Here is a 26,395-nt window from a genome sequence, read left to right as displayed (position 1 = left end):
TTATACTAGTATCACAGGTGGTAGCATTTTCTGACAGAATTGTACTCTGATATTACAATTCGCAAGTGACACTGATTTAGCTTTTGACCACTCTTAAATGGAAAGAAAACACACATGCTTTCAATAAAAACCAAAACTGCACACTGGTACTCACAGAAGGTGACAATCGCTCCAATTTTATTTTGTAATGAATAGAATGATGTCCCAGTTGCAAAACAAAATAAATAAATTAGTAATGCTAATATAGATATTGGCTACTGTCTCTTTTGTTATCAAGAACCTTAAATTGTATCTCTGGACAGAAATCTAAAACTTTCCAACTGTCTTTTTTTAATCCCCATACCACCTACCCACAAAAAAAAAAAAGGAAGAAAAATAAGCATATTTTCCCACAGAACCTCACAGTTTCCTATACCTTGTACAGGGTATTTAACAGTAACTTTTATCTTAACTGTAAGAGATACCAGTTACTCAAGTAACACCCTACTACTACGGGGGTGTAGTGAGGTCCCCACTTTATGCTTTCTCTCGCCTTTAAATTCAACATAAATATTTCAAAAATAAGGTCAATACAGGGTCACAAGCGGAACCTGTTCCCTCCTGAGAGCACTCTCGGGTACCAGCCCTCTTCTCAAACAGCTGAAGAGCGCCTGTTCATAACGCAGAGCACCTTATCCACAGTTTATCGGAACAAACAAGCAAGCAAACAAAAACATCCTCCCAACAAGCTTTTATGAGGCAAACAAGAAAATAGAAAATCTTCATTTTTATCTAGAAATGAGGAATTTTCAGTTAATAGCAACATTAGGAACAGACTCTAGGTCTCCTAAGCCCCTCTCCAAGTTTCATCTAGATAACAAAGTAACAGCTTCAAAAAATCCCAAAGTTATAATTTCAAAAAGAAAAAAACCAGCTCCACCTTGTCCTCTTCTGCTGGTTAGAGGTAGTAGAGGCGATTGGAAAGTGACAGGTTGGGCTCTCGGTGGATACTCTGGCCGACAAGGAAAGCCAGCTTGTGAGCGTACTGACAAGGAGCAGGCACACGAATGACGCCCTTTAGTGAAAAAGAAAAGAGGCCTATTACTCCAAATCTACCTCTCTGAATTGCAAATCTCACCATTACCTAAAATCCTTTTAAAACACAGCAATTCTATCTTGAAAAGTTACTCTTCTCACTGGTGTGCATGAACACCAAGAGACAGAGGGACTTACCGGCCAGTTATAATACACGTGGCACAGCTTGTACGTCAGCCGCTGAATGTGGTCTGGCTTGAGGCCACTGTTGTCGTAGATGACATTATAGTGTGTGGGAGAAACACTGCCACTTCTCACAGCCTGGCTCACGATGAAAAAGTCATACCTGGAATTACGGAACACACGCGTAAGGCCTATCTGCTGAAAGCTGAAACCCAGATGACTCAAGTTTCTTGCAGTGGGGAGATCCTACGTACTACTGCAACCTAATTCCTTCTCAGGACGGAAAGTGCCTTCCTTGAAGCCCCGGGACTTGTTATTCCTCAACAGTTTTAAAACCTGTGTATGTAAAAGACACTATTCTTTAGAGTTTAAATATTTTTTCAACTGACACCTCAGGGAAGAACCATTTGGTATGGCTGCTAGCTAATTACCATGTCATCCTCTGACAGCCCCATGCTTTGCCCTCGCACCCTGAGGAGGGTGACAACCAGCAGGAGCAGAGGCTCAACGAGGGCAGCAACTGTGGGAGAAGCTGAGTCTTGTTCCAGGGACTCTCGTTCCCAAAGTATGACTTCACCACAGAAGCTCTGCCCCTCTCCTGTCCCACTGTTATTTAATAAAGACATACTTAGCTAATTTCATCCTTAAGGATTTAAAACGAACCTTTAAGGGGAAGCAGAGACCACAAAAGAGTATACACAGAACTAGTATGGGACCCAGATGTAAGACAAAAACAAAGCAGTGCAAACGTGAAGGGATATTTAGAACTGTTCCTTTTCTAGGTACCAAGAAAACCTCCATCCACACATACCGATGTTGGGAAATTACCTCGCCATTTATTATGCCCAACAAAACTAGAGAAATGATAAACCACGCTGATCTAGAACAGACTCTATGGTGTTCTAGAAGAAGAATGATGTCATCAGAAGTGTTAAAGGACTTGCCCAAAAGGACAGAGATCACAACAGCCAGAATCAAAACCCAACTGAAGTACACAGCGTTCCAAGTGCCGGGCACAAGAACGATCCTGGTGTTCACTCAGAGCAGACTTCTCCAAGCGCGGCAAGAGAAGCAGCAGCTGCTACGTTTTAAACAACATCTAGGAAAAAGATGCTTCATCATTTGACTTGCCCAATCTCTTTAAGTCAGTTCTGTCTCCATGCTACCTGACCCTGGACCTTTGGTTCCTGGAGAGGCAGTAATGTTAAAGAGAAGCCCGCAGGAAATCAGTCTGCTGTGTTATTATTTGAGCCTTTGTCTTCCTCCGCTTATTTTCCCTACTCTGTTAGAATCCTTCTGAATCACCGTCATAACTCACATCTACCTCAGGAAAGCTAGAAATCCAGACAATGCGCCTCAAAATAAGAATTTCTACCTACTGTCAGATAACAAAGCCGACCATCATTTGTTAGTATAGTAATGCCCCACTGACCCAAGGTTCGTACGGGAAAGCATATATGTAAACGTTGCACATACAAACTTCGCATGTAAGCCACACACAAGCAGGGTGTTAATTTGGGCTGATAGATGAGGTGTCATTACAAACATGATATTGCTCAAAAGGATGCTTGAGCAACTTGAAAAACCTGAACCAAGTCTCAGCATTTTACAGGTGAACTCTGGTGTGTGCTGAGACCAGGACCTTATGCCATCAAAGCGCCCTGTTCCAGCTGGCTTTCTTATTTTATCTGGCAGAGTATGGCTCCAGGTGACACACAAAAGGCTCTGTGTACTCAGAAGCCACTGTTCTCACCTGCAACTGTGTTTCAGAGGAAACTGTTTGACTTCTGGCTAATTAGTACTTTAGCACTCTAAAGATTCTAATTAGGAAACAAGAATCTGTGCAAGAAGCTGTCGAGGTAAAAAATGCAAAAGCAGGCCACACCAGCAGTTCCTACCGTTTGCGTGTATAATGCCTGCTGTCCCCAAAGAAAAACTGCACACAAACTTCTGTTCACTTTCAGACACAAATTTAAGAAAGCATGGAATTTAGTAATACTGTTAGATCAAATTAGTTGAAGAATTTAGTATTTCTAAGTAGAAATACAGTGTAAGAACTGAAAAGTAAGTGTGTGAAAGTTGGTTGATGCCATGCTCAAGAAACCAACAATCTTCATCTAACTCCCAGAACTTACCACTCTGGTCTGGTGACCTCCACATCAATGACTGTTCCCGGAAGTGGATTTTGGAGTCTTCCTCCAGACTGAGCAAAAAATCGGGCATTGACACGTTTCTTCACCACAATTACTGTTAGCCTTGGGCTAAAGACAATGATGAAAGTAACTACATTTAGTCAGTCTTATCTGCAAAGGTTGCAGGGCACTGGCTGACTCAGATATTCCTATACTCTCTAAAAAAGGGACACACACCCTGCTGGGCACACCCTCTGTATAAGCTGGAGGAAGAACACGAGGATCAACCTTAGGAGCAGGAGTAAGTCGTGGGTGGAAGATAAAATGGCCTAGGCATTCACTGCGACACTACCTCACGGAGCTGTGCTGTCCACAGACCAACACAGCCACATCTACCACACCAGAAGGCTAAATCCCATGTGTCTCCCAAGCTCACAATTCAAAACGCTCTTCACAGGGCATTTCCTACAATGTGGGAAACAAGATTTTAACCCCGAAATCCTCAAGGTAGTTCAAGTTAAGTGAGTAGTCTCAAGATCTAATGTACTGCCCTTCAAAATGACAGTTCTCAATATATCAGGGGATATAAATGACACACTTTCAGGAGGAAGAGCTTCATGTGGTGGGTAGTATTTCCCTGGAGTCAGAAAAGACTTCATGTGCAGACTACCACACGATGAACACGCTGACCCCAGACGCTCACTGTTTATCCTTCCGCTCCCCGACTAAACCAGCAAGCTTCCCTGCTGCCCCATGCCATGCCCGTGACACCTGAGCCTGGCCGCTTCCCCAGGAGGGCTTCCAGCTCTGTCTCCACTCAGACCTGCTGCCCTGCGCCATGCCCGTGACAGCCTCTCCAGAGGTCCACCCTGAAACCACCAGTCCCTGGTTTGCTGCAGTGCCTTCTGTGCCCTTCCTACCCACCTCTTCAAGTAGTTATACTTGTCCTACAAACAATCCTACTAGGAATAAATGAATCAGAACGTGCAAAGCACTTACAGCAATGCTGGTGAGTAATAAGCACTCGATACATATTACCATTATTATTGCCTCAATTATTTTATGTGCCCCTTTTCCAACTAGAATGTTTAGTTCCTTAAGAGCACAGATAGGATTTATTCCAGACACTGGGAAGCATGCAGAATGGGCCTAATGATGTCTGACTTGTAATTTTGCTGATGTTTTTCTGCAAAAATTAAGTAGGGCAAGTAGTTTACAATACACAGTCTAGACTTCTGTTCAATGATAAACCCAGCTGCACTTCTTTGCGGTAGTGGTAACTGAATATACAAGCAATCAGTGATTTTCCTTCTATAAACGGAGGACATTTTTAGAAATATCACTGTCTCCCATGTGGACATATTGCAGCTAACCTCGCTCTGGATATGACCAAGCCACAGCGACTTCACCGTAAAGCCTTGGGGCTTCACTTTCAGCCCGTCATTTATTGAGACAGGCTTCAGAGGAGGTCTACGGTGATGGCAATCTGGTGAAGTGATTACTGCCCAGGATTCAGTGACAGCATGCAAAGTGCTCATCAGTCTCAGCAACAGAAAGACTGAAGGTGGATAATTTTAATCCTGTAACATCCTAAGAAACAATTCATTTTTAGAATTAAAAATTGAGAAGTCACCTAACAAATGAAGTTAGCAAAAGTGGTAAAAGAAAGACAAGTCACAAATATGCTGAAGTGGCTTTCTGATTTGTTCTGATATCAAACATTCTGAATCAGCTAATAATTCCCAGGAATTTCACCTTCACACGCCACTTCAAGCATTTTTCTAGGAGAACTGTCTAATCAGGTACTGTGTGTAGTACATTAAACACATTCTCACTTACTCCTTTCGACAGTCTAGTGAGTTACTTCCCCCATTTCACAGATGAAGGCAGAGCTGGGGTTAGTCCATCTCTGATTTTAGGCTTACTGCTCTTGACCACTGATCTCTACTCCAACCACGTAACTGACCAAGTGACCACGTGACATCAAAAAGCTGAATGTGGTGGTTTGTTGGGCACCAGTCCAAACAAGCAACCAACGTGGTCCTGCCCTGTGATGGGCATTCCCACTGGCCAAGAGGAGCCAGGCACGTCAACTCCTCCAGTCTCACCCGGCTCAGTGCCGCCAGGCTGTGTCAGACACACATGGGGACCACTGTTTACAGACTGGCACTTACTAGGGCTGCAAACTCCTCTTCAACAGCTATCCCTGCTGGGAAACAAACCCAAAGGACTCAAAGCACCGGTGAGGCTGCCCTGGCACCAGCCAACAGTGCACACCCCCCAGGCCCCCAGGACTCAGGAGATAAGATGAGCCTGCACTATCACTTCCACTCTGCACTTCTTGAAAATGTCTTTTTTCTGGGGAAAAGAAAAAGGCAATGAAGACTAGAAAATGCTAAGTGCTGAGATCTTTCCATCTCCCTTCCCTCCACGAGCTCCCAGACGGAACATAAGAGTCAGAGAGATACAAAACAAGGCCCACAAAACCCCCAAACCAAAAGACAATGGAATTAATACCATTCTTTTAGGGAGAAAATACAAACATTAACATTTAAGGGGTAAAAAAGAACATTAGCCTTCATTTCCAAAATATTATTAAAATGCTTATATGTCAGCCTTTTCATCGGAAGCACAATTACTTAGAAAAAGATGAAAACACCCCTGGCTTGCTCTGAGAACTCTGCGGCATCATGCCTTACTTTAAGAAATTTCCAGGACCAACATTAATTTGGGGGAGCCTTTTCAAATTTGCCAAAGATGACCTTGGAAGTATCTTCCAGTTGGTTGACCAAGCTCCGGATGCTCATCTCGTGGACCATATGAAATCAAAGCAAGCCCCAGGTATGGTCAATGGCATTCAAAATCCCCCATTTCTGTTTAACATCTATAATGACATCAAATGGTGGTTGTAACAGCACAACAAAAATAAGCAGCGTTTAAGAACGTACATTCAAGTACACACAAGCAAGGCCCTGGGTCTTCTAGGAATCCTTAGAAATCAAATCCTCAAATCCCTACCATAGTATGCACTGACCCCTGAGTTCAAACAGCCCCTCACAGAGAAAATACCAGCAGGGAAACAAGGCAGCCTGTTAGACAGTTGTCTTGAGATGGCACGCAGTTCACTGCCCAAGGGCACCGACAGTGGCGGTCGTGGGTGAGCAGAGGAGAGCAAACAGCATTCAGGATCTCACAGAACTAGCGTAGTGCTCAGATACGACAGCACCTCGCCGGCTGCCCGTCTCGCGACTGAGCGCGCGACAGTCATTTACCTGAGCAAGCGCTCATCGAGGGCACACAGACTACACAAGCATCCCTAGGACACTGAGGCAGAGAAGCATCGGTTAGGACTAGGTGCAACACTCATTTCAAGAACCAGTTCTGTGACTGCCTCAGGTGAGAAGCATACAACCCGATCCTAAAGGTGCCTTGTTCCCACCCTCGTGAAAAATCCCCCTTCCATCGCCTCAAGCCCCACTGCACCAGCAAGGTTAGGTTCTCACTTACCTTTTCATCTGGTGACACTAGTTTCAAAGATAAAAAGGTGTAACTTTAAGAAAAGGGAACATTTTTATGATTTTCATGCTTACTTGTAACCTCTACCAACAGATTTCAGGCAATCTAAAAACTGTGGTACTTCATAGTTAACCAGCGTTTTCAGCTGACCGTCTCCCACACCGTCCCGGTAGACTATAATTCTACTAGGCATGTACTCATTGCAGCTATTCCAAGCCCTCAGAGCAGCTGAAAGAAAACCAGAATAGTTTTAAATAAATTAGCACTTAGAACAGAAAATGGAACGTTTCTCCAAAATTCCATTTTCAATCACATAGCTCTCAGAATGGCTTCCTGGGGCCCCTCGCTCACAGACCAGCATGCCAGCACCACAGAAAACTCACCTTGCAAGCAGACCTTGAGTCCGTCCACCAGCTCTTGTCCTCTATCTTGAAATACACAGCGAGAGAACCAGCTGTCCAGAGAAAAGTTTGACTCAGGTGAGAACGCAATTATCTAGAAGTTTTTCCTGAATTATTCTACTATTCTATTATTTTGCTCTTAGCAATTTGTGACTTTCTGTAACTTTCTTTGAAGATACCTAACATCTCCAAATACTTTACGGAATCTTAAATAAACCGAAGGATCAAGATACAGTAGATCCCTCATAGACATCACAGACTAAATTTTCTTTTATTATAAATGCATACTATATAGTTCCATCTGCTGGGAAGAAAACCCAGTTTAAACCATACTACCCAGAGCCACCTCCCAGGCTGATACCTAAATACACACAGAAGTACACTCCTACTGCTCTGCTCTTGAGAAGCCACGTATTACAAGTTTCTTCTAAAAGAGGAAAGACTGTGAAACATCCATTCGTAATACTAACACATTAATTCACCTTCAATTTTCATTCTTTCCTATTCTTGGCAATTCCTTCAGTTCTAAGGAAAGCACTGAAAAGTAAGTGTATTATGCTGACTGGAGCGGCTTTTCGATATAAAATCAACATGAAAACTTGAAATTACATTTCAGTGGTCCATAAAAATTATTAAACACAGAAGTTTTTAGGGGTGGATTTAATGAGATGCACAAATAATAACAAAAGTAACGTGAAATTAGTCTGACTACTACAGAATATGAAAGTCACTAGAAAAACTTAAAAAGTCAAGGTCGGTAATACTTTTCCTCCCTATGTTTCTGCTAAGTCAATGATAGGAAATGCGGCAGGATAATAATTAACCCAACAACTCCTGTGCCTCCTAGACCTCTTAGCTACCTGGGTTGATGTCTTCTTTTGCCTATGTCTAACAGGTCTTCTCTTAAGCTTACAGAATCCTAGCACCCTAAATGCTTACCCCCAGCGTGTATAATTCAGGACTCAGTGAAAGGATTGCTGAGTACCGCTGCCTGGTGAACACATATAGACCTGTGTGCACGATCAAATATGGTAGTCAACAGCCACATGTGGATGTGGCTTGTCTGAACTGAGGTATGTAAAATACATGCCAGAATTTGAAGACTTATAAAAAAGAAAAAAGACTGTAAAAAAAAAGTTCTGATCATTGAAATGATAATATTTTGGACATACTTAAATAAAATATTTAAATTACTTTCAACTGCTTCTTTGTAATTTTTACTGTTTCTGAATTACCTAACTGGCTGGCATCTGGTATCTGCTAGATGGTGGGGAAGCCCAGTGGTTTGCAGTGCCTGCTCACCCCACCTCTACTCTAGAGCAGCCTGCCTTGCCGCCTCTCCTGTTGAGCCCAAACGTCGACCCCAGTTCATGAGCTCTGACCAGTTAACTATCACCACCAAATCTCACTCACCGGGTCATCCCTTCATTGATGCTGGCAACAAATCCTGCAATTGACCTCCGTCCAGCTGTGGTATCATGGTAACAATCAATACCAACAATCATCGCTAGCTTTAGCTTAAATAAAAATACGGTAATTTTAGCTACAACACAATACTGTCAGCGCTTAAGAAGTAAATGTTAATGAAAAATTGTTTGGTTTTGTCCAATGACAAATTTTCTCTCCTAACACAGACTTACTGGCATGTCCACCCTCCAGAGCTCTCCCCCCATCTTGCAGTTCATCTGTAGGGCGATCTTTGTGGCAATGGCCATGACTGTCTGCTGCTTCCCTAGGGTGCGGGCCACCACACACTGACTGGGGGTAGGGCAGTCTGTACATAAGTACTTCTTTATAGCATCATACTTGTCCTTTCGATTACTGGACAGCAGGCAGACCACCTGGAGACAAACAGAACACCCTCATCACCACCAGTCAGAGATGGCACTCAGTTCAAGGGGAGGACGGCAAATCAAACCCACCTGTGGGGTACAAATGGCAAACACAATCATTTAGTGTTCACTTCTGCCATAAAGCTCATCACTATGACAGCACTCATTTTTAGACACTGCTCGTTATATTTAACTTAGTGATAGATCAGAATAGAGAAAAAAAACCACGTTAAACAATTAAACTCAAAACTGCGCACCATTTAATCTTGAGAATGCAGTTCCATGTGTTCTATTAAAAGCCTGCAACAGCTCTGAGATGGGGAGCAGGGAAGCACAGGTAGTGCTGCTTCCCAGGTGGGTAAGTGGAAGGTGAGCGGAGGGATCTGCTCAGATCTTCTAGATGCGCACAGTTCTAACTTCCTCAGAGAACCATAACCTGGCATCGTGCCTCTTAAACCTCTGGGCTTCAGAATCAGATCAGACTAGGAACTTTCCTAGAAGTCTATGGACAATTTGGGGGACAAAATGGACTGCCTGATCTAAAAGTACCTCTCCTCAAACCCTGGAGTTCCAGAGTGAAGATTCTGGAGCTGAATCCAGCTATTTAACTCATTACTGTATTTCACAATTTGTAATTCCCAGAGTCTTATTCTTTTTCTTTTCTACAGACGTGGGTATCCCCATCATTCCAGACAAAGTAACAGTCATCTGCCTGTGGGATGGAGAGCTAAGAAGGGAGACTGGAGGAAGCCAATTCATTTTTTAGGATTAAAGCAACCACGTAGAGATGGTGTTATCACTGACCCTGTCGCTGGGCCCTCCTCATCACGCAGCCTCCCGGGAGCTGAAGGTGACAGCTCCAGGGTGCAGGGGAACTTCCTTCCAGCACTCCACATCCCACAACTTGCGGCCCCCTTCAGGACGTATCTGTGTGACTCTCGTTACATGTACACGCAGGCCTGAGAAATGAACTCTCGCTCTGTTCGCAGAACAGTAGATGAAAACTCCTACTAACAATGAGTGGACTCTGTCCTTCTTCCCATCCCACTTTCTGTCTCTACTCCCACAGTCACAACTAACTTCTCCCTCACCGCTCAGTTTTTCTCTCACACTACTGTCATTCGACTGTCCTGCAACTCACATACACATCCCCTTAGCAGACCTGCGTCAGTGTTACGCCACAGGTATAAGGGGCAGTAGGAACTGACCGACCTACTCATGGCAGCCACTACAGGGCAGGCTACACAGCTGGTTGACAGAAGTAGTAAGATAAACATAACCAGCTGACTGCACCTCTTCTAGGACCCCAATTCTGCTGAGAGCAGTAACAGCTGAGCCATTTGTCTTCAAGATTTTACCATCAGGGTCCCAACAAAATAGATGGAATATTCAAATTGGATAATTTGATGAGGGACTACAAAGGGACTATTTGCGAAGTCTAAGCAGTGCAGGACACCCTAACCTCTGCACCCAAGGAGCACGGAGGGGCGTGGGGCACAGCAGGGACTGGCTACGGGACCTGGGGGGTTCTGTGCAGAGAAAGGCACCCGTCAGGAGTGGGGGCCCACCCTCCTCAAGTCAGAGAGTGTCCCAGAGCACTCTCCTCCCCTCGCCCTCCACCTCCACCTCCACCGTGGAGCAGGGCATCTTGAGGCCATGACGCGAAGTCCTCCGGAAGAGCCTGAGCGCAAGGGAGAGTCTGTCCCACACAGGATAAGATCGAGGCTGTGCCAAGGTGTTCCTCCACTGAGTCTACAACTCCATTTGGTGTGTTATGCTAGGCATGCGGACTTGGAGAAAAACCAAGGCCCTGCTTCTCACGTGTATGAAGGCTACGATACCCTATCGATCTCACAAAAACACAGGTTAGACTTGGACAGGGGGTCGCTGTGGGAAGTACCGGGGAGGGGTGTGTGGGAAAGGGGAAAGCGGCCTCACCTAAGGTGCTGCGGCTGTATTCACACAGACACTGCGAAGACGCCACCGCGCAGAGGCCCTTCTCTCGGGGCTGGGGACACAGCAGAAGCCAGGCCCGCGTCCCCTGCACTGACAGTGCCTCTGTCTGCAGTGAGTGTCCCGTGGCTTTCTAGAGCCGCCTGCAAAGGTCCAACAAGGACTTCGCACAAAAAAGGACCCCTCTGACAGCCTGAGAAGCCTCCTCTAGCGAGAATTCAGACTGGCTGGGAGTGGGGGACACGGAGAGCTAAGTTTTAGACGGACTGAGCTCGAGTTGTTGGCTGGCATCGTGAGCAGCAGCACGACAAACCCTGATGGGGCTGCTGGGAAGGCACCCAGCCTTGCATCTCATTTACACCGCGATGGGCCCTGTGAGGTGCAGACTATTACAACCACTCAGAGGGGGAAATGGGAAACGGAGCCCACGATCAAACTGGCTGAGCTGAGAGACGGGCCCAGGGACTGAACTCCAGAACTTACACACTTAAGGCACATGGCTACAGATGAAAACAAAACAAAAACCAAAAACTAGGCCCAAAGACCTGAAAACGCAGAATACAGATAAAATAAAAATGCTCCATCTTAACTGGCCTCCACAGTCTAATCTCCCCTCTCTGGTTCCGGCCTCCTATACCTCCCGCAAGAATATCACCAGACAGTGAGACTCCACACCCAGGAGTAGGACCTCTTTTTTTTTCTGTTCTTCACCTGCCTCCCCCAGGCCAGCACTCATTCCCCGGTATGGGTGGGCAAGCACACACACAACAGTACACTCAGAGAGAAGGGAACAGGTAGAATGGCTTAGGATGAGGACTCCACCTCTATTTTCAAACTCGCAAGGTGACTTGGATACCCACTGAAGCTTACAAACTTGGGGGTTTTGAGCGGACAGCCATCCTTCCACAGATCTCACACCACACTGTAAACGGTGCATTTCTATTCGATCGTATTTCTTGCAGGATTCATCTCCGGTTCTGTGTGCACCGAACAACCGAGAGCTGATGCTTACTTTTGTGTCTTTGTTTTTTCCAAACTTTCTTGAATAAACCTTTGTAGTTAAAAAAGTTACGTGATAAACTTTGAATAATCACAACCTCCGAGTGAGAAGAAGTGTTAGGATGGCTTCGTTTCTCTCCGCCTCTTCTCACCTTCTGCAGTGCACGTGCTCCCAGGCACACACCTAACGCTAACAGCGGTTTAGCTGCCTTCAGGAGGCAACATATATACAGCAAAAACTCAGCAAGCCAGAACCTGTGTAAGGCAGAAACCTGTCAGAGAAGGAAAACTCAGGTATTTCACACCAACAGAGAGCGCCAGAGAAGCGGTGAGACTGCACACTCTCAAAGGCGGAAAACTTGGGAGACCCGGAAGAACAGGGCAGTCCTGTCGAGTTTCGGCTCTCAAAGGTTTCACCGTTTATGTCTGTGGCTAGTTTGGGAAACTAGAACACTTAGAAAATGAACTCAGTTCTAAGATTTACAAACGCCCCTTTTAACACAACTCGTTCACTAAAAACTGCCTATGTATCAACTCTGATTGCAAATGAGCGCACTGATGGCTCAGGACCAGGCGACACTTCTGTTACACACAGGGCTGCCATGAGGAAGAGAGGACTTGAGGGTAACTAACACTACAAGTCAATTAGCTACTTACTATCTGGGTATCTGACGTAACCTTCTGCTGTAAGACTCGTAAATAGGCTTCAGTTCTATCATCTACCTCAATCCTAGAATGAAAGGACATAATCCAACATTCAGAAAAAGTAATAAAAATGGGACAAGCATAAGCAATTGTCTATAGATTACAGCACATGAAATCTTTCTGTCTAAAAGATAAAAGAAAACGCCAAGAACTGCCACGAAGGAAAAAGGTTATTTTGAAGACATACAACGGCAACGGTTCAATTTCAAGCACATAGTTTGGAAAAAGTCCTGCTTGCTCTTTCCTCCCACCACCAAGTTACTGAAATACATGTCTGTGCGCCCACATTACAGGGAGTCTAGTCAAATCTGTACGTAACGTTATCTTGTTTACTGTTTGTTTTAAATAGTTCATCTCTTTGAGTTCTCCCAAGCCTTCAAACAAACACCGGCCGGTTCGCAAAGCAGAAAGGACTTGACAGACTTACATTACTGCTTTTTTCATCTGTATGCCCATGGCTGGAGTGACTTTAAACAGGTTTTGTATCAGTGAATTGGCTGCTTCATAATTTCTTCGCGTGTAGACCAGCAGCCAGTTATCCAGTGGCTTGACGCTGATCAGGGGAGCACCTCTCGTTTCTTTTGACCAGTCTGCAGACTGTGGATTGTAATCAAACTAGAAGAAAGGTCAGAGACACTGTGAACTCCACTGCAAGTCTTCAGTCATAAAGCTTACCACAGCACATTCTGAACCTTACGATACGACTCTGGAAACTGAGTTACAGTGACCGACAAAATGAACCTCAGAGCGGGGAAAACAAGTGTGTCCACGGGATGCTGTCATTTTACTTCAGTATAGTCACAGTCGCGGCCAGCACTCGAGGGCTCCCCTGTGCCAGGTACTCCCCCCACGTGCTTTAGTGGTATTCTCCTTAACCATCTCGGGAACTCACAAGGGTAGGTTTTCCTTCCCGCATAATAAAGACAGAAAAAACAAGGCTCTGAAAGTTAAGCAACTTGACTGAGGTGCCAGATACTGAAAACGAGCTGCAAAGACGTCTGACGGCAAGGTGAAAACCCACCACCGACTCAGAGCTCAGCAGCCTGGTGACGCTCATCACAGAGAACAAGAGCCTGCCGACTTGCACATGTTCTGCCCCCCTCCCAACCACACTTACGTAGGGAGATACAGTTTTAGTAACTCTACAGGGGTTACAATGAAAACAACTGCTATTCAAATATTCAGTTACGTGACCAGACTGTTACAGAACATTTAGAAAGCAGGAAGGGCACAGTTTTCTATTAAAAAAATTAGCTTTTGGCACTTGAAGATACCTTCAATTACAGAAAAATTATTTTTAGCATACTTGCTTTTCCTTTTCTGAAGGTAAAATACAAAAGACAGCACAGTATTTAACATGTATCCCTACAAACAAATGGTCCGGGCAAAAACGAAGCCAAATAGAGTTTTTCATGTTAGCACGACAGGCAAATTACCAGAACTCTTCTATGCCTCAATTTAAATAACTCAGGGTATGACAACATAATTAAGCAGCTTTTAGCTAAGTCTTACAGATCATTTTGAGGACCAAGCCACAGCCTACATACTCTCCAGTGCTCCTGCACTGTCTCCTCCTAGAGCCCACCCACGCCTGAAGTCCCAGGTCGCTCACACTCACTGATGGCGAGTGAAGGCGGCAGGGGAGAAGAGGAAGGTGGGAAAGGACTACGCTGGCGTGGAACCAGCTCCATTCCTACTTGATTTACCGAGAATCTGACCCAGATCTCACTTGACAACTGTAAAAACTGCCTTACTGTTTTTCCACCTTGGTGAATCTTTTCTGTTGGCAAAATTCTTCCTGAGAAGGACAGTAAGTTGGAGTCAAAGCTCAAACCCCAGTCTCGAAGCTCTCGCTGCACATTGTCATCTCTGTGAAGTTAACACATTTACACACCACTCACATCAAGGAAACAGCAACAATTGAGAGACATATGCAAACAGAGACCCAATCCAGTGTACGTGCTCCTCTTGGGACTGAAGCCCTGGTGAGCGTGCTAGCAAATGCACAAGTACAGTCCACTCTTCTCTCATCACATCTACGATGTCCTTTGTGATGTCTTTAATTTAAAGGTCTGATGCCCACCCTCCTACCCCAAGGAGGCCCCTTGATACAACAAAGGCAGAACAGACTGGCCCAAGAGCCCTTCTTTCTACTCCATTACCATTTTCTAGTAGAAGAACCAGAAGGCCATGGACCACAGTCTAACTTTATTATTCCCTGACAAATGGCAGACTCACTGGGAAACACGAAGCACAAGCCCGCCCAGATACTTTCCATCACTTCCTCTGCAAAGAGCTACCTCCAGAACCCACAGAAAACACCAAACAGAAAAGGAAAGCCATGCCCCAGGGAAATGTAGGCGACTTACTTGTGAATATAATCAATAAGTCTTCCTACTTCCCGCTGCCTTTGCTCTGGAGTTAATCTTGTATGGACAGCTAGGTCTTTCATTACATTAAAATCATTCCGCATTTTATCAGTCAGACCTTTAAATAAAACATTAAAGTGCACGTTAAAGAAACAAAAGTTTAGTAATATGTGGGGCGATGAATGACAATGCCAAGGAAATGCAGCAGTTTTAAGGTTTTTCTGGGGGGAGGGTGTGGAGAGGGGAAGTGAAGGCCCGTCTGAGGACTGCCGGGGGCAGAATGCGTTACCAGTTCAGTGGCGTCACCCCCAGCACAGTCCCACAGTACCTGTCAGGTAGCAGAGCTCAGGAATGAGCATGGCGGGTCCTGGTAACGAGCCACCAGGGCCCCTCCTCCTCTTAGGCTGACTGACCAACACTGGTTGTTTCAAGTCCGTGATTTCTTGGTTATATTGCTATTCAAGGGGAGAAAGGTGCCACCATTCATAGCAAACGCCTTTAGAAACATGTCAATGGGCTACAGTTTTGTTTTTAATTAAGAACTGATGCAACAGCTAGGCTGGTATCAGTTTCAAGTTTAAAAACGTACTTTTAATCCCCCTAAAACAGGCTATGAGTCACATGCTCTACTGAGTACCTCACCCTTTTTCCTAGAAGTCTTGACTTATTGTCACGGTTCTATCTGTTTCTTCTTTTCCTTCTTGGTTTTGAATAGTCCTTCTCCACAGCCTCACCCCTCTAAGAGGAGGCTCACTCTAACAGCAAGCAGGGGAGGGGAGAGGTTCGTGCCACAGGACACTGTTAATCAGGAAGACTTTTTACAGAATTCTGACACTTTCAAGGAGCCAAACTTCAAGTAAGTAATATTAAGACACGCCACCTTAAGATTGGCCACGGCAAGCGCTGCTTAAAATAAATTTTTAAGCCACGATTCAACGCACGTACGAGATGAAGTCCGGCCTCCAGCTCCACTGCGCCATTCTAGAACCACGGCAGGTGTCTCTTGAATTATCTCCACTAGAGCTCTGGTCTTGTGATGGGAAGACCCTCTTTACTCTCTTCTCCCGTATCATTCTAACAACATCTTAACTTCCCGGTTAATCCAGCCATAGCTTTCCATTACAATAAAAACACACATCTCCACTGAACATTCAGAAAAAACAGGAGCATCACGGCCTTGTCTGTAGTCTCCTTCTCTCCCATGACTCCTGTCATGTGGCAAGGTCCCGGCTACTTTGCCTCATGAAATGTATCATGAATCTTAATTCCCTGATTTTGTCCTATATGGAGCTCTTCACCAGTCATCAAAGAAGAAAGTTTATTTTCTTATTCCAAACAAGAAAATTTCAAGGACACTCTTCATCTGTCCATTCAAACTCACCCAGCAGCGCCTTGGGGAGATCGGCCTAACAATCTGCTTCCGCAAGATCACACCCTTGAAAGCCCTATGGAGCAGTTCTACCCTGACACACATGGGGTCCCCACGAGTTGGAATCAACTCGATGGGAACTAACCAAAACAACTATGTATTGTATAACATTGTTCTCTTTATTAGCGGTCTAACCGTTAATGGCCACCATCCTTACAGCACGTCGACTGCTTGGGCACACACGCGTGGCAGACGCAAGGCATTAATTTCGGAAATGCCCCTACTCTCACACCCTACCTCACCAAAAGGCCTGGAATGCATAGTTCCCAAGTACACAACTTTGGAATCCCCCTTTCTATATTCTTAGGGCCTAAATAATAAGGTTGTCAATTCTTTTAACATTTTCTCTACCTTTAATACCTGCATCCACACTTCTGTTTAACATCTGTTAAACCTTTTCTTTTAAAAAACGATTGGCCGTAACCAAGTCATCACTTATTACCAAAACTGCATTTGCACTAGGAAGTCCTAAGAACGCCACGATTCCAACAGCTCAACCCCACTCCCTTTCGGTTAATTGTATCTACTGAAACACTGGCTATCCCCGGTGGAGAGAGGGGCTTCCCTGCAGCAGGGTCCAGCTGAGATCCACAGCACAGATGTGTGCACAGTGTTTCAGACAGAGAAGGCAGCGTGGAATCAGCAGCAGGGAACTCAAGCCAAGATGACACTGGCTTGTTTGCAACAAGCCCAGAGTAAGACGGTCCTTAGGACAACCTGTCAGTCACCTCCCTCCATAGTGGCAGCTTTCATTCACAGAGAGCAGTCAGAGACCAGGTCGTACGAGACAACCAGCAATGAGACATTTCGAAGGTCACTGGTCAGATGATACTTCTGGTACCAGACACAAATACACAACTCATTTACCCAGCTTTATGGAAACAGGAAATATTCTACTGAAAGTAGAAACAGTGAAATAAATTTCAGCACTTCAAGAATAAACTTTAAGATTTTTATAGTTTTCTAGAAATAATTTTCCTGCACTTTTAACAGAACACATGGAGTGGAACGTGAGGGCCAAATCCACACTCTGAATACTGACACAGTGCGAGCATCTGTTCCCAAACAAGCATTTCATCTCCTCCTAGCTAGCGGCTGCTCTTTCTTACTGCTGTTTGCCTCTGGCGGTCTTTTCAATCTGGTGATTACTGTGCCAAAAGCAAGAAACATCTTTGTAAAACTAGGGCTGGAAGATCACCCAGTCAACTCATGTGGCCTACGTGAAATAAATAAGCCCGCCTAAATTTCAGCAATGCGTAAATCACAAGTTATGAGTTAACCCATATGCAAGAGATCTAGCCCAAGTGATACTCCAGATTCAAAGGTCTTTAACCCCCTTCTAACTTAAAGAAAGTGTTGATTACAGGGTGAGGGGCAGTATGGTGAGCTGCTCTCACTGTGCACCCCGTTATCCCACCTATTTGTCCTCCACGTGTGTAAACTCAAATACAACCTTTCATTCTAGCAGAAAAGGGAGCCAGGACAGGGCAAGTCTCACGATGTGAACTGTGCCAATGAAAGGCGGCGTTTTCATAACCTGAGAACGGGCTAAACTTAGTTAAGCTGTGACTGCCCTAATGAAGACAGCTTTGGACAACTTTAAAAGCACCTTGTTTCAAATGTGCAACGTGTTAGCAAACTCAACTGAAGATACTTCAGAATTATACTAAGATCTTCGTATTTCATATTTAAAAAGATAAAAAACATTAACTTCATACCTTCCTGTAGTACTCTAAAAAGCTGACTTCAGAGCCATCTGCTTTCTTAAAGGTACTCTTAGGGTTCTGGTCCCAGTCAATATCATCTACTCTATATGTCTTATTGTTATACCTACGGAATGATTGAGATTTGGTTTTTGATTAAAGTAAGTAGATGTAATAATAAATTGGACTGTATGTTAACTCTAAAGATTTCAAATCACCTAGTAATACACAATGTGACGGAAAGAGGAAGGGGAAAGAATTGCTTAGACTATGCCAGATGGATGGGGGAACTGACTGACTAAATACTATTAGAAAACAAAAACTGAAAGGAATAAAAATCATTAGATACTTGTCCTTTCCAGATAAGTACACTCCCCAAAACACAGTTCTTGAGAAAGGTGACAAGTGTCCCTCCCCCGTTTTCATGCCCTTCCCGACATTCAACTTTAACACTCACTTCCTATCTCACACTACAGGACTAGATTGCCATATTATCTGGAGACTTACAAAATGACTATTTTTCACTTTAGAAAGCAGTCTTACTTGGTAAGAACAATTAAACCTATTAGCTCTTTAGAAACTTGTTCTTGAAATTTATGTTCCTCGGTCTGATGATATAAGTTGAACATGAAATCTAACACGGTTTCACTCCGAAGGACTTTGTGGCTGACATCAGTGCAGAGCATGATGTTGTTTTCATACTGAAGAATCGAAGTCGTGAAGCCAGGCCAAATCACCAGCCTGTCAAGTAAAATGGAAGTCACAACAAGACCTCTATGAATATCCAGACATGTCTTAGATGTACCAGGTTGAGGTTTTCACCTTTATTAACTGGGTCTAAATTAAAACATTTCTGATGGAGTCAGTTTACTTATTGCTAGGTTTTCTGTGGTTCCAGATAGAGATCTGCGTTTGAGACCTTTAACAATGAATTCCCCTGTGAATTTATACCTTCTATTTTAAAAACATACACTGACTGGTTTTATTAAGTGATTCTTTATGCTGGCCTAAGACTTGAAAGAGTTGCAATCTAAAGGAAAGCACCAACAATTATTGTAATAAATTACTTGGCCTGCCATCTTGATACATACAGTACAGTAACCTTAGAAATAATTACTATAAGCTTCTGATATATTTTATCACCTGACAGTAAAACACAAGCTTAGTGTTAGACAATCATTTATGCTTCTCCAGTGACAGACAAATACCACATAATTTTCTTTTTAAATCCACATCTTCCAGAATGTATCTTTATTATTCAAGCAAAGTTAAATGTCCACTTAATGTGACAGGTACCATTCAAAAGCCATACTGGTAAATTTGATCATTTCAAATTAGAGCATTACTTTCAAAGTTTGTGATTAATTTCCCACTTCATACAAACCTATGATTTGGAATATCAATTGGGTCATTTGGGTTATAATAATTCCGTCCAATTTGTTGCAAATTCATGATCTTTAGAAGCCTAGAAATCAAAAGGTCAGAACAGTTAAAGAGAAGTGAATATTCATAAGTTATCTCTAATACTACAATCAGAATGGCATGTTGTTTAGAGCACAAGTCAGCAAAACTAGAGCCCATGACCAGGCCAAATCTGGCCTGCCTGCTGTTCACGTATAGCCAGTGGACTAAGACGGCTTTTACTATCTTAGCTGACGGAATAAAAATCGAGTATTTCGTGACATGTGAATTATATAAAACTCAAGTGTCAGCATCCATCAATAACATGTTACTGAAGCACGCCAGGATCAATCATTTACATACTGTCTGCGGCTGCTTTCACAGCATCACGGAGTACTGAGTACTGTCACCAGAGACCGTGTGGTCTGCAAAGCCTAAAAGATGTGCTATCTGGTCCTGCACTGGACAAGTGTGCCAAGCTCTCATCTAGAGAAAAATACGTCTATCAATTACATTAACTCAAACAAGTATCTAGCTGTCATCAGTGACAGAGCTATGACAACCTACAAACGCAAATTACAAGTCCATCACTCCCATGCAAATTATCAATATGCCAGTTTCAGCCTCATTCCAGACTGCTTCTCATGCAGGAAAAAAAAAAAAAATCTCTGCAAAACCTTGCATTTAGAAAGCACAGTGTCAACATCGAGAGTCAATTACGAGCATGCAGTGTGTCTCCTGTGATGGACAAAGAACACCTGAATAGCCCTAATCCTGTCCCTCTTTCCGAGCAGGCACCCATTTGTGGGTGCGGGGGAAAGGGAGAAGAAATATAAAGTTAGTGATAAGCTCCTGAGCATATGTATTCCTACACAAGTTCAAATAGTATTTCCAAGATCTAACATCAATGCAAATAGGGGAGTTAAAGACATAACACTTGCTTAAAGCAAAAAAAATAAGTTGTATTATCAGTAAACCACACCTTCAACAACTGAAATTCAGAGTAATCCAGCAATCCTAACAACCATCACAGAATCTAAGTGATACAGGTATTCACAGGACAGTTCTATCCACTTTTCTGTATTTTTCAAAATGTTCTTAATGATTAAAAAAAAAACTACTACCATACCTCCTGAAAATAATGTTATAGAACTGCAGACAAGTTGGGGACGTGGGTGGAAGCTCGTTTGTTAATGTGATGGTTATCCTCACGTGCTCTCCATTTCTGGTCTGACTAAACACTTCAGTCACCTGAGGCAGGAGGGTGGAAAACCAAACTTTTAAATTGTTACAAGAAAAACGAGCCCAATCCCATAATGCCTGTTTAATATGGCAGCATTTTCAAGCACAGAAAAGTTTCAAATGGCCTTAAAAGGAAGAATGGCGGTGAGACAGGAGCAGTTCGGCCTGACTACATTGGACCTCATGAGGTTACTTAGGTGGGTTTGTGATGAGTCCTGTCCGACGGGAGACCCCGGGGCCTCTCTGAAAGCTGTAACGAGTAGCCTGCGCCGTGGCCGTTTGGCTGGGAAGAGGAAATCCTCCCCCGCCCCGTCCACGCAGACATTTGAAATAACCTTGTGTTGCAGTCTTTTAGGTAAAAACAGTATCGTTCCATCAAAAGCATGACACCTTCCAATTAAATCTTCATGTTGAAAAAGAAGAGCTGACCGGAGTCTTCTGGCTTCCATCAGTGGGTTATAGTCAATGTGATACTGATACAGGGCCCACTGGGGACGGGACGTCAGTCGAAAATGGTTGGTGCTGAGCCTTACTATCATCCCCGAAGAACCTGTAAAAGTCAGCCAGAATCCATTAGCAAGACATCAAGCTCGTCACTCTGCACCATGACAGAGCAGACAGTCTGCAAAGGGAAGGCGCCAAGCAGCGGACAGTGTACGAGCTCGCACACGCCAGACGCTGGGACCACTACACTGCCCTGTCTACTCAGATCATGCCTAAAGAGCATGCACTGAGATATTAATCCCCTCACAAGAAGTATTTAACAAAAACCAAACAAATCTCTTCATGGTTAAGAAGTTTTAAAGAAGGAATGGTGATCTGTGTAATATTTAATAAAACAAGATTTCAGTGCCGCTGAAGACATCTATAACCTACTTCATCAAAGCCAGCAGGGAAAGAGAGGAAAACGGAAAAGGCATGCAGGATCCTTGACTAAATGTGCTTTTTCTTCGTAGTAATACATCATATAAACAAACAGGTAAAATAAAGAGCCTCAACTTATTGTCCTCTGTACTTGACAAGTAATCCCATAAGGCTGCACTCTTAATAACTAACCCACCTGTTTTTGACTCTTTAACATGGTCGAGGTTCTGTCTCGTATTCACTCCGAGATCATGGAAGTCTCTACGACGACCTCCTCTCTCTGCTAATGACAACTCCTGAAATCCAGCAGATATCTGGAGTTCTTTAAAAAGAAACATGAAAAGCATATACCTAAGCAATATGAAAAATGGAACAAGGAACACTATATAAAGCCCAGAGGCTCCTGAGGTACTGAAGATAATGCATAACATCACCATCAAAATGTGCCAGGTGTCTGCTGACCAAAAAGGGAGAAGAGCTCCATAACCATAACCCCTTCCATGAAGCTTCCTTGTCACTGCCCCAGCAAACTCAGGCCTCCCTTACAAGACATACACACCTTTACTCAGTAGTGACCACATTCTGTCAGTTATTTGCAGACAGCTTGGGAATTCTGCAGAAAATCAGAAACCATCTCTTTTGTCTTGCCTAGCCCTAAATACAGTCCTTCTTTAAAAAAAACCTAGACAACAGAACCATGCTGACTGGGAAATTACTTCCTCTGCTATGGAATCCCACCACGATCAAGAGTCGTCCTTAAACTCAGCATTGTCCAGCGTGCCAGGATGCACTGACGGCCACAGGAATCAGCAGTTTATAAAGTTTAAACCTATGACCTGAATTAAAATGTGAAGTTCTCACTATTTAATGCTCTTAAGAGCCAGCAGAGGGACACACGGGCCTGTCCATGTCCTATCACCGTGATTCCTTAACATGGTCGAGGTTGTCTCATATCCATTCCAACACTGTGACAGTCTCTACAATCTCCTCTGTTAACGGTAATTCCGGAAACACTGGGATAGGTAACACAGGTACTTATTTTATTATCATCTCATGCTTAGTTTTAAAGCTGTGGTTACAACAGTCTAAATGAAATCATTTGTTTTGCAGAAAAGTGTACAATTAAGACCCTCAGACTAATGGTATGATGCAAGACAAAGGATGAATATGGGCTTTGCAAGCTAAATGTTAACATTCTAGCTGTGATGAAGAGACTGTTAGCTGCCTACCCAAAGATGAATCTCATCTTTCTTCAAAAAAATTTTTATTTTGGGAGTAAAGTACCTAATAGAACAGAAGTTCCACTTTGCCTGCAGCTCAGGTGGCCTAAGAGATTTCAGCAGAAATTACGGGGTTATACTTCTGGGAAAGCTACTTAGGAGTAGAGTCAGTAGCTGGCTTGTGTCTTTTATGTTCTTCATGCCCCTCGCCCACCAATCTTGCCCAAACTCTGGATGTGATGGCAGGAGTTCCATCAGCCATCCTGAACCGGAGGTGAATCTTCCTGATGAAAGTCATGGCCTACTCGAAAAGACTTGCTTCTCTTATGACCACAAACACCAGAACTAGCCCAGAACGGCCTACCTCTGGACTTCTTCAAGGGAGCGACAGTGGCTTAAACAAGATATTTCTGTTATTTAATAAGTTATTTAACGTGAGCTTCAATTTCCTCAGCCGGAAAATTGAAGATAAACATCACAGGCATATAGTAAGTTTTAAATGACAGTACAGTTTAAAAAGCACTTTGAAGGTGCTAAATACACTGGGTTCCTGCACCTCATGATTTGTAGATGCTCCATTTTACAATCCTCCAAATAGGTAACTGTTCATATTTGTCTCCCTCAACTTGTTATCCCAGAGACTTCCATTACCATGGGTAATTACACTGACATGGGGTATGAAAACAGAATCCATCCTGATGGTAATGATGGGGCAGGAAAGCCTGATTTGTATTTTTTCCTGAAAAATCTGAATTTGCCTTAAAAAAATCAGACCTGAATCCAAAAATCTGATTGCAACTATATGAATATACACAATGATGAAGTCTGTTTCCCTCTCTACATCTAACACTGCTATTATTACATTTAGCTGAAGCTTCATTGACTGTCAAATCTGTAAAGATGACACATTTCTGAATGGATAAGATCAGAAACCTTGCCAATTCCACCTTCCATGCAACTATAGATTAATTTATTGTAAACACATCAGACCTTGCCACTAACCTATTTTAAAAAATCCTTCAGTGTAGCCATACACTGCCCTCCTCCACTTCTACAGAACGAAAATCAAGGTCCTCAACAATGTTTCCTTCACAATAAATCTGTTAAACTTGTCCTATTAACATCTACAACGTAGAAGATCCTTGAACATTTATTTTGACAAGCATTCTCATATATAATCCTCACAAGAGCAGTGAAACATCACATAATAGGGCCTTGCATTTGCTATCCTTTACATTATTTAATATAAATAACGTGGTCCACTGTGCAAGGAATGACAAATTGATGAGGAATGACATTGCATTAATCATCAAAAGGAAAACATTTCAAGATCTATCCTGAAGTACAACACTATCAGTGAGAGGATAATATTCATACGCCTAAGACAGAATTTGGTTCTATACGCCAACAAGGAAGACCAGTTAATACGACTATTCCTGAAATGTATGCACCAACCACTAAGGCCAAAGACGAAGAAACTGAAGATTTTTACCAACTTCTGCAGTCTGAAATCAATCAAATATGCTATCAAGATGCACTGGTGAGACTCTGAAACTTGCTCTTGAATGCAGACTAGCTAAAGTAACTAGAAGAAACGATGACGTAAAGAAGCTGAACAGAAGATTTCAAAGGGCGGCTCAAGAAGACAAAGTAAAATATTATAATGACATGTACGAAGACCTGAAAGTTAGAAAACCAAAAGGTTAGAACACATTCAGCATTTCTCAAGCTGAAAGAACTGAAGAAAAAATTCAAGCTTCGAGTTGCAATAGTGAAGGATTCTATGGGCAAAATACTGAACGATGCAGGAAGTATCAAAAGAAGACAGAAGGAATACACAGAGTCACCGTACCAAAAAGAACTCGTCAGCATTCAACCATTCCAGGAGGGAGCATATGATCAAGAACCAATGGTACTGAAGAAAGAAGTTCAAGCTGCACTGAGGGCACTGGTGAAAAGCAAGGCTCCAAGAATTAATGAAATACCAATTGAGATGTTTCAACAAACAGATGCAAGGCTGGAGGTGCTCAATCATTTACGCCAAGAAATTTGGAAGACAGCTACCTGGACAACCGACTGGAAGAGATCCATATTTGTGCCCATTACAAAGAAAGGAATACAACCGAATGCAGAAATTATCAAACAATATCATTAATATCACAGGCAAGTAAAATTTTGTTAAAGATAATTCAAAAAGGGTTGCAGCAGTATATCAACAGGAAGCTGTCAGAAGTTCAGGCCAGGTTCAGAAGAGGACACGGAACAAGAGGTATCCATGCTGATGTCAGATGGATCTTGGCTGAAAGTAGAGAATACCAGTATGATGTCTACCTGTGTTTTACTGATTATGCAAATACATTTGACTGTGTGGATCCTAAAAAACTACGGATAACATTGCGAAGAATGAGAATTCCAAACACTTCATTGTGCTCATGTGAAACCTAGACCAAGAGGCAGTCATTCAAACAGAACAAGGAGATACTGTGTGGTTAAAATCAGGAAAGGTGTGTGTCAGGGTTGTATCCCTTCACCATACTTGCTCAACCCATATGCTGAGCTGGACTATATGAAGAATGCAGCATCAGGATTGGGGAAGACTCATTAACAATCAGCAATATGCAGATGACACAACCCTGCTTGCTGAAAGTGAAGATGACTTGACGCACTTACTGATGAACATACTATTGTATGATTTAATCCTCATAATGACCCTTATCTATAAAGGTAGACACTACCTTTTTACAGGTGGGGAACTGAGTTTCATAAGATAAACGTAAGCTCATGAATAACTGGTAAAAAAAAAAAAAAAACATTATTAGACTGGTATACAAAATGTTTTAAGAGATCAGATTTCAGAATTTCTTAAAACGATATTTGTATTTTAAGGGTACATTATAAGGAAATGTTTCTTAAATAGCTTCAAGACATCTTTTAGCACAAAGCTTTAACTCAGTGAAATCTTACTGTATATACTGAACATAAACGAGCAACAAAACAAACATTCTGTTTCAGGAGAACTGAGGTATCAAGATTAGAAAAAGAAATAAACTCCTATAAATTTAAAGAGATTGTTGTGATAGTTAGGTGCTGTCGAGTTGGTTTCAGCTCACAGCCATCCTATGTACAACAGAACGAAACACTACCCAGTCCTGCCCCATCCTCACAACTGTTGTTATGTTTGAGCCCAGTGCTGTAGCCACTGTGTCAGTCCATCTCATGGAGGGTCTTCCTGTTTCGCCGACCCTCTGCTCTGCCAAGTATGATGTCCTTCTCCAGGGACTGATCCCTCCCGATAACATGTGCAAACTAAGAGAGATGAAGTCTCACTATCCTCACTTCCAAGGAGCATTTTGGCTGCACTTCTTCCAAGACAGATTTATTTTTTTGGCAGTCCGTGGTATATTCAATATTCTTCACCAACACCATAATTCA

The 26,395-nt window shown here is 43.2% G+C and overlaps 1 protein-coding gene across 1 annotated transcript in view; it reads right to left on the bottom strand.

Annotated features, from left to right (window-relative positions):
- Positions 1-723: 723 nt before the first annotated feature.
- Positions 724-26,395, bottom strand: part of PIWIL1 (piwi like RNA-mediated gene silencing 1) — a 28,114-nt gene continuing 2,442 nt past the window's right edge. The window contains exons 3-20 of the mRNA XM_004385007.3: positions 21,940-22,065; positions 21,215-21,429; positions 20,767-20,888; positions 19,621-19,701; positions 18,780-18,977; positions 18,252-18,363; positions 15,433-15,559; positions 15,105-15,222; positions 14,490-14,604; positions 13,163-13,350; positions 12,688-12,760; positions 8,887-9,087; positions 8,660-8,763; positions 7,229-7,299; positions 6,920-7,073; positions 3,333-3,458; positions 1,213-1,360; positions 724-1,054 (exon numbers count right to left, since the gene is read on the bottom strand). Of these exons, the coding sequence (XP_004385064.1) occupies positions 938-1,054; positions 1,213-1,360; positions 3,333-3,458; positions 6,920-7,073; positions 7,229-7,299; positions 8,660-8,763; positions 8,887-9,087; positions 12,688-12,760; positions 13,163-13,350; positions 14,490-14,604; positions 15,105-15,222; positions 15,433-15,559; positions 18,252-18,363; positions 18,780-18,977; positions 19,621-19,701; positions 20,767-20,888; positions 21,215-21,429; positions 21,940-22,065 (2,396 nt within the window). The 3' untranslated portion in view covers positions 724-937. The remainder of the gene's footprint in view (positions 1,055-1,212; positions 1,361-3,332; positions 3,459-6,919; positions 7,074-7,228; positions 7,300-8,659; positions 8,764-8,886; positions 9,088-12,687; positions 12,761-13,162; positions 13,351-14,489; positions 14,605-15,104; positions 15,223-15,432; positions 15,560-18,251; positions 18,364-18,779; positions 18,978-19,620; positions 19,702-20,766; positions 20,889-21,214; positions 21,430-21,939; positions 22,066-26,395) is intronic.

The sequence above is a fragment of the Trichechus manatus genome, unplaced genomic scaffold, assembly GCF_000243295.1.
Source record: "Trichechus manatus latirostris isolate Lorelei unplaced genomic scaffold, TriManLat1.0 scaffold00131, whole genome shotgun sequence".
NCBI classification, from domain to species: domain Eukaryota; kingdom Metazoa; phylum Chordata; class Mammalia; order Sirenia; family Trichechidae; genus Trichechus; species Trichechus manatus.
Note: the sequence above shows the minus strand (reverse complement) of the source record. Positions and strands in the feature narration are given on the sequence as shown.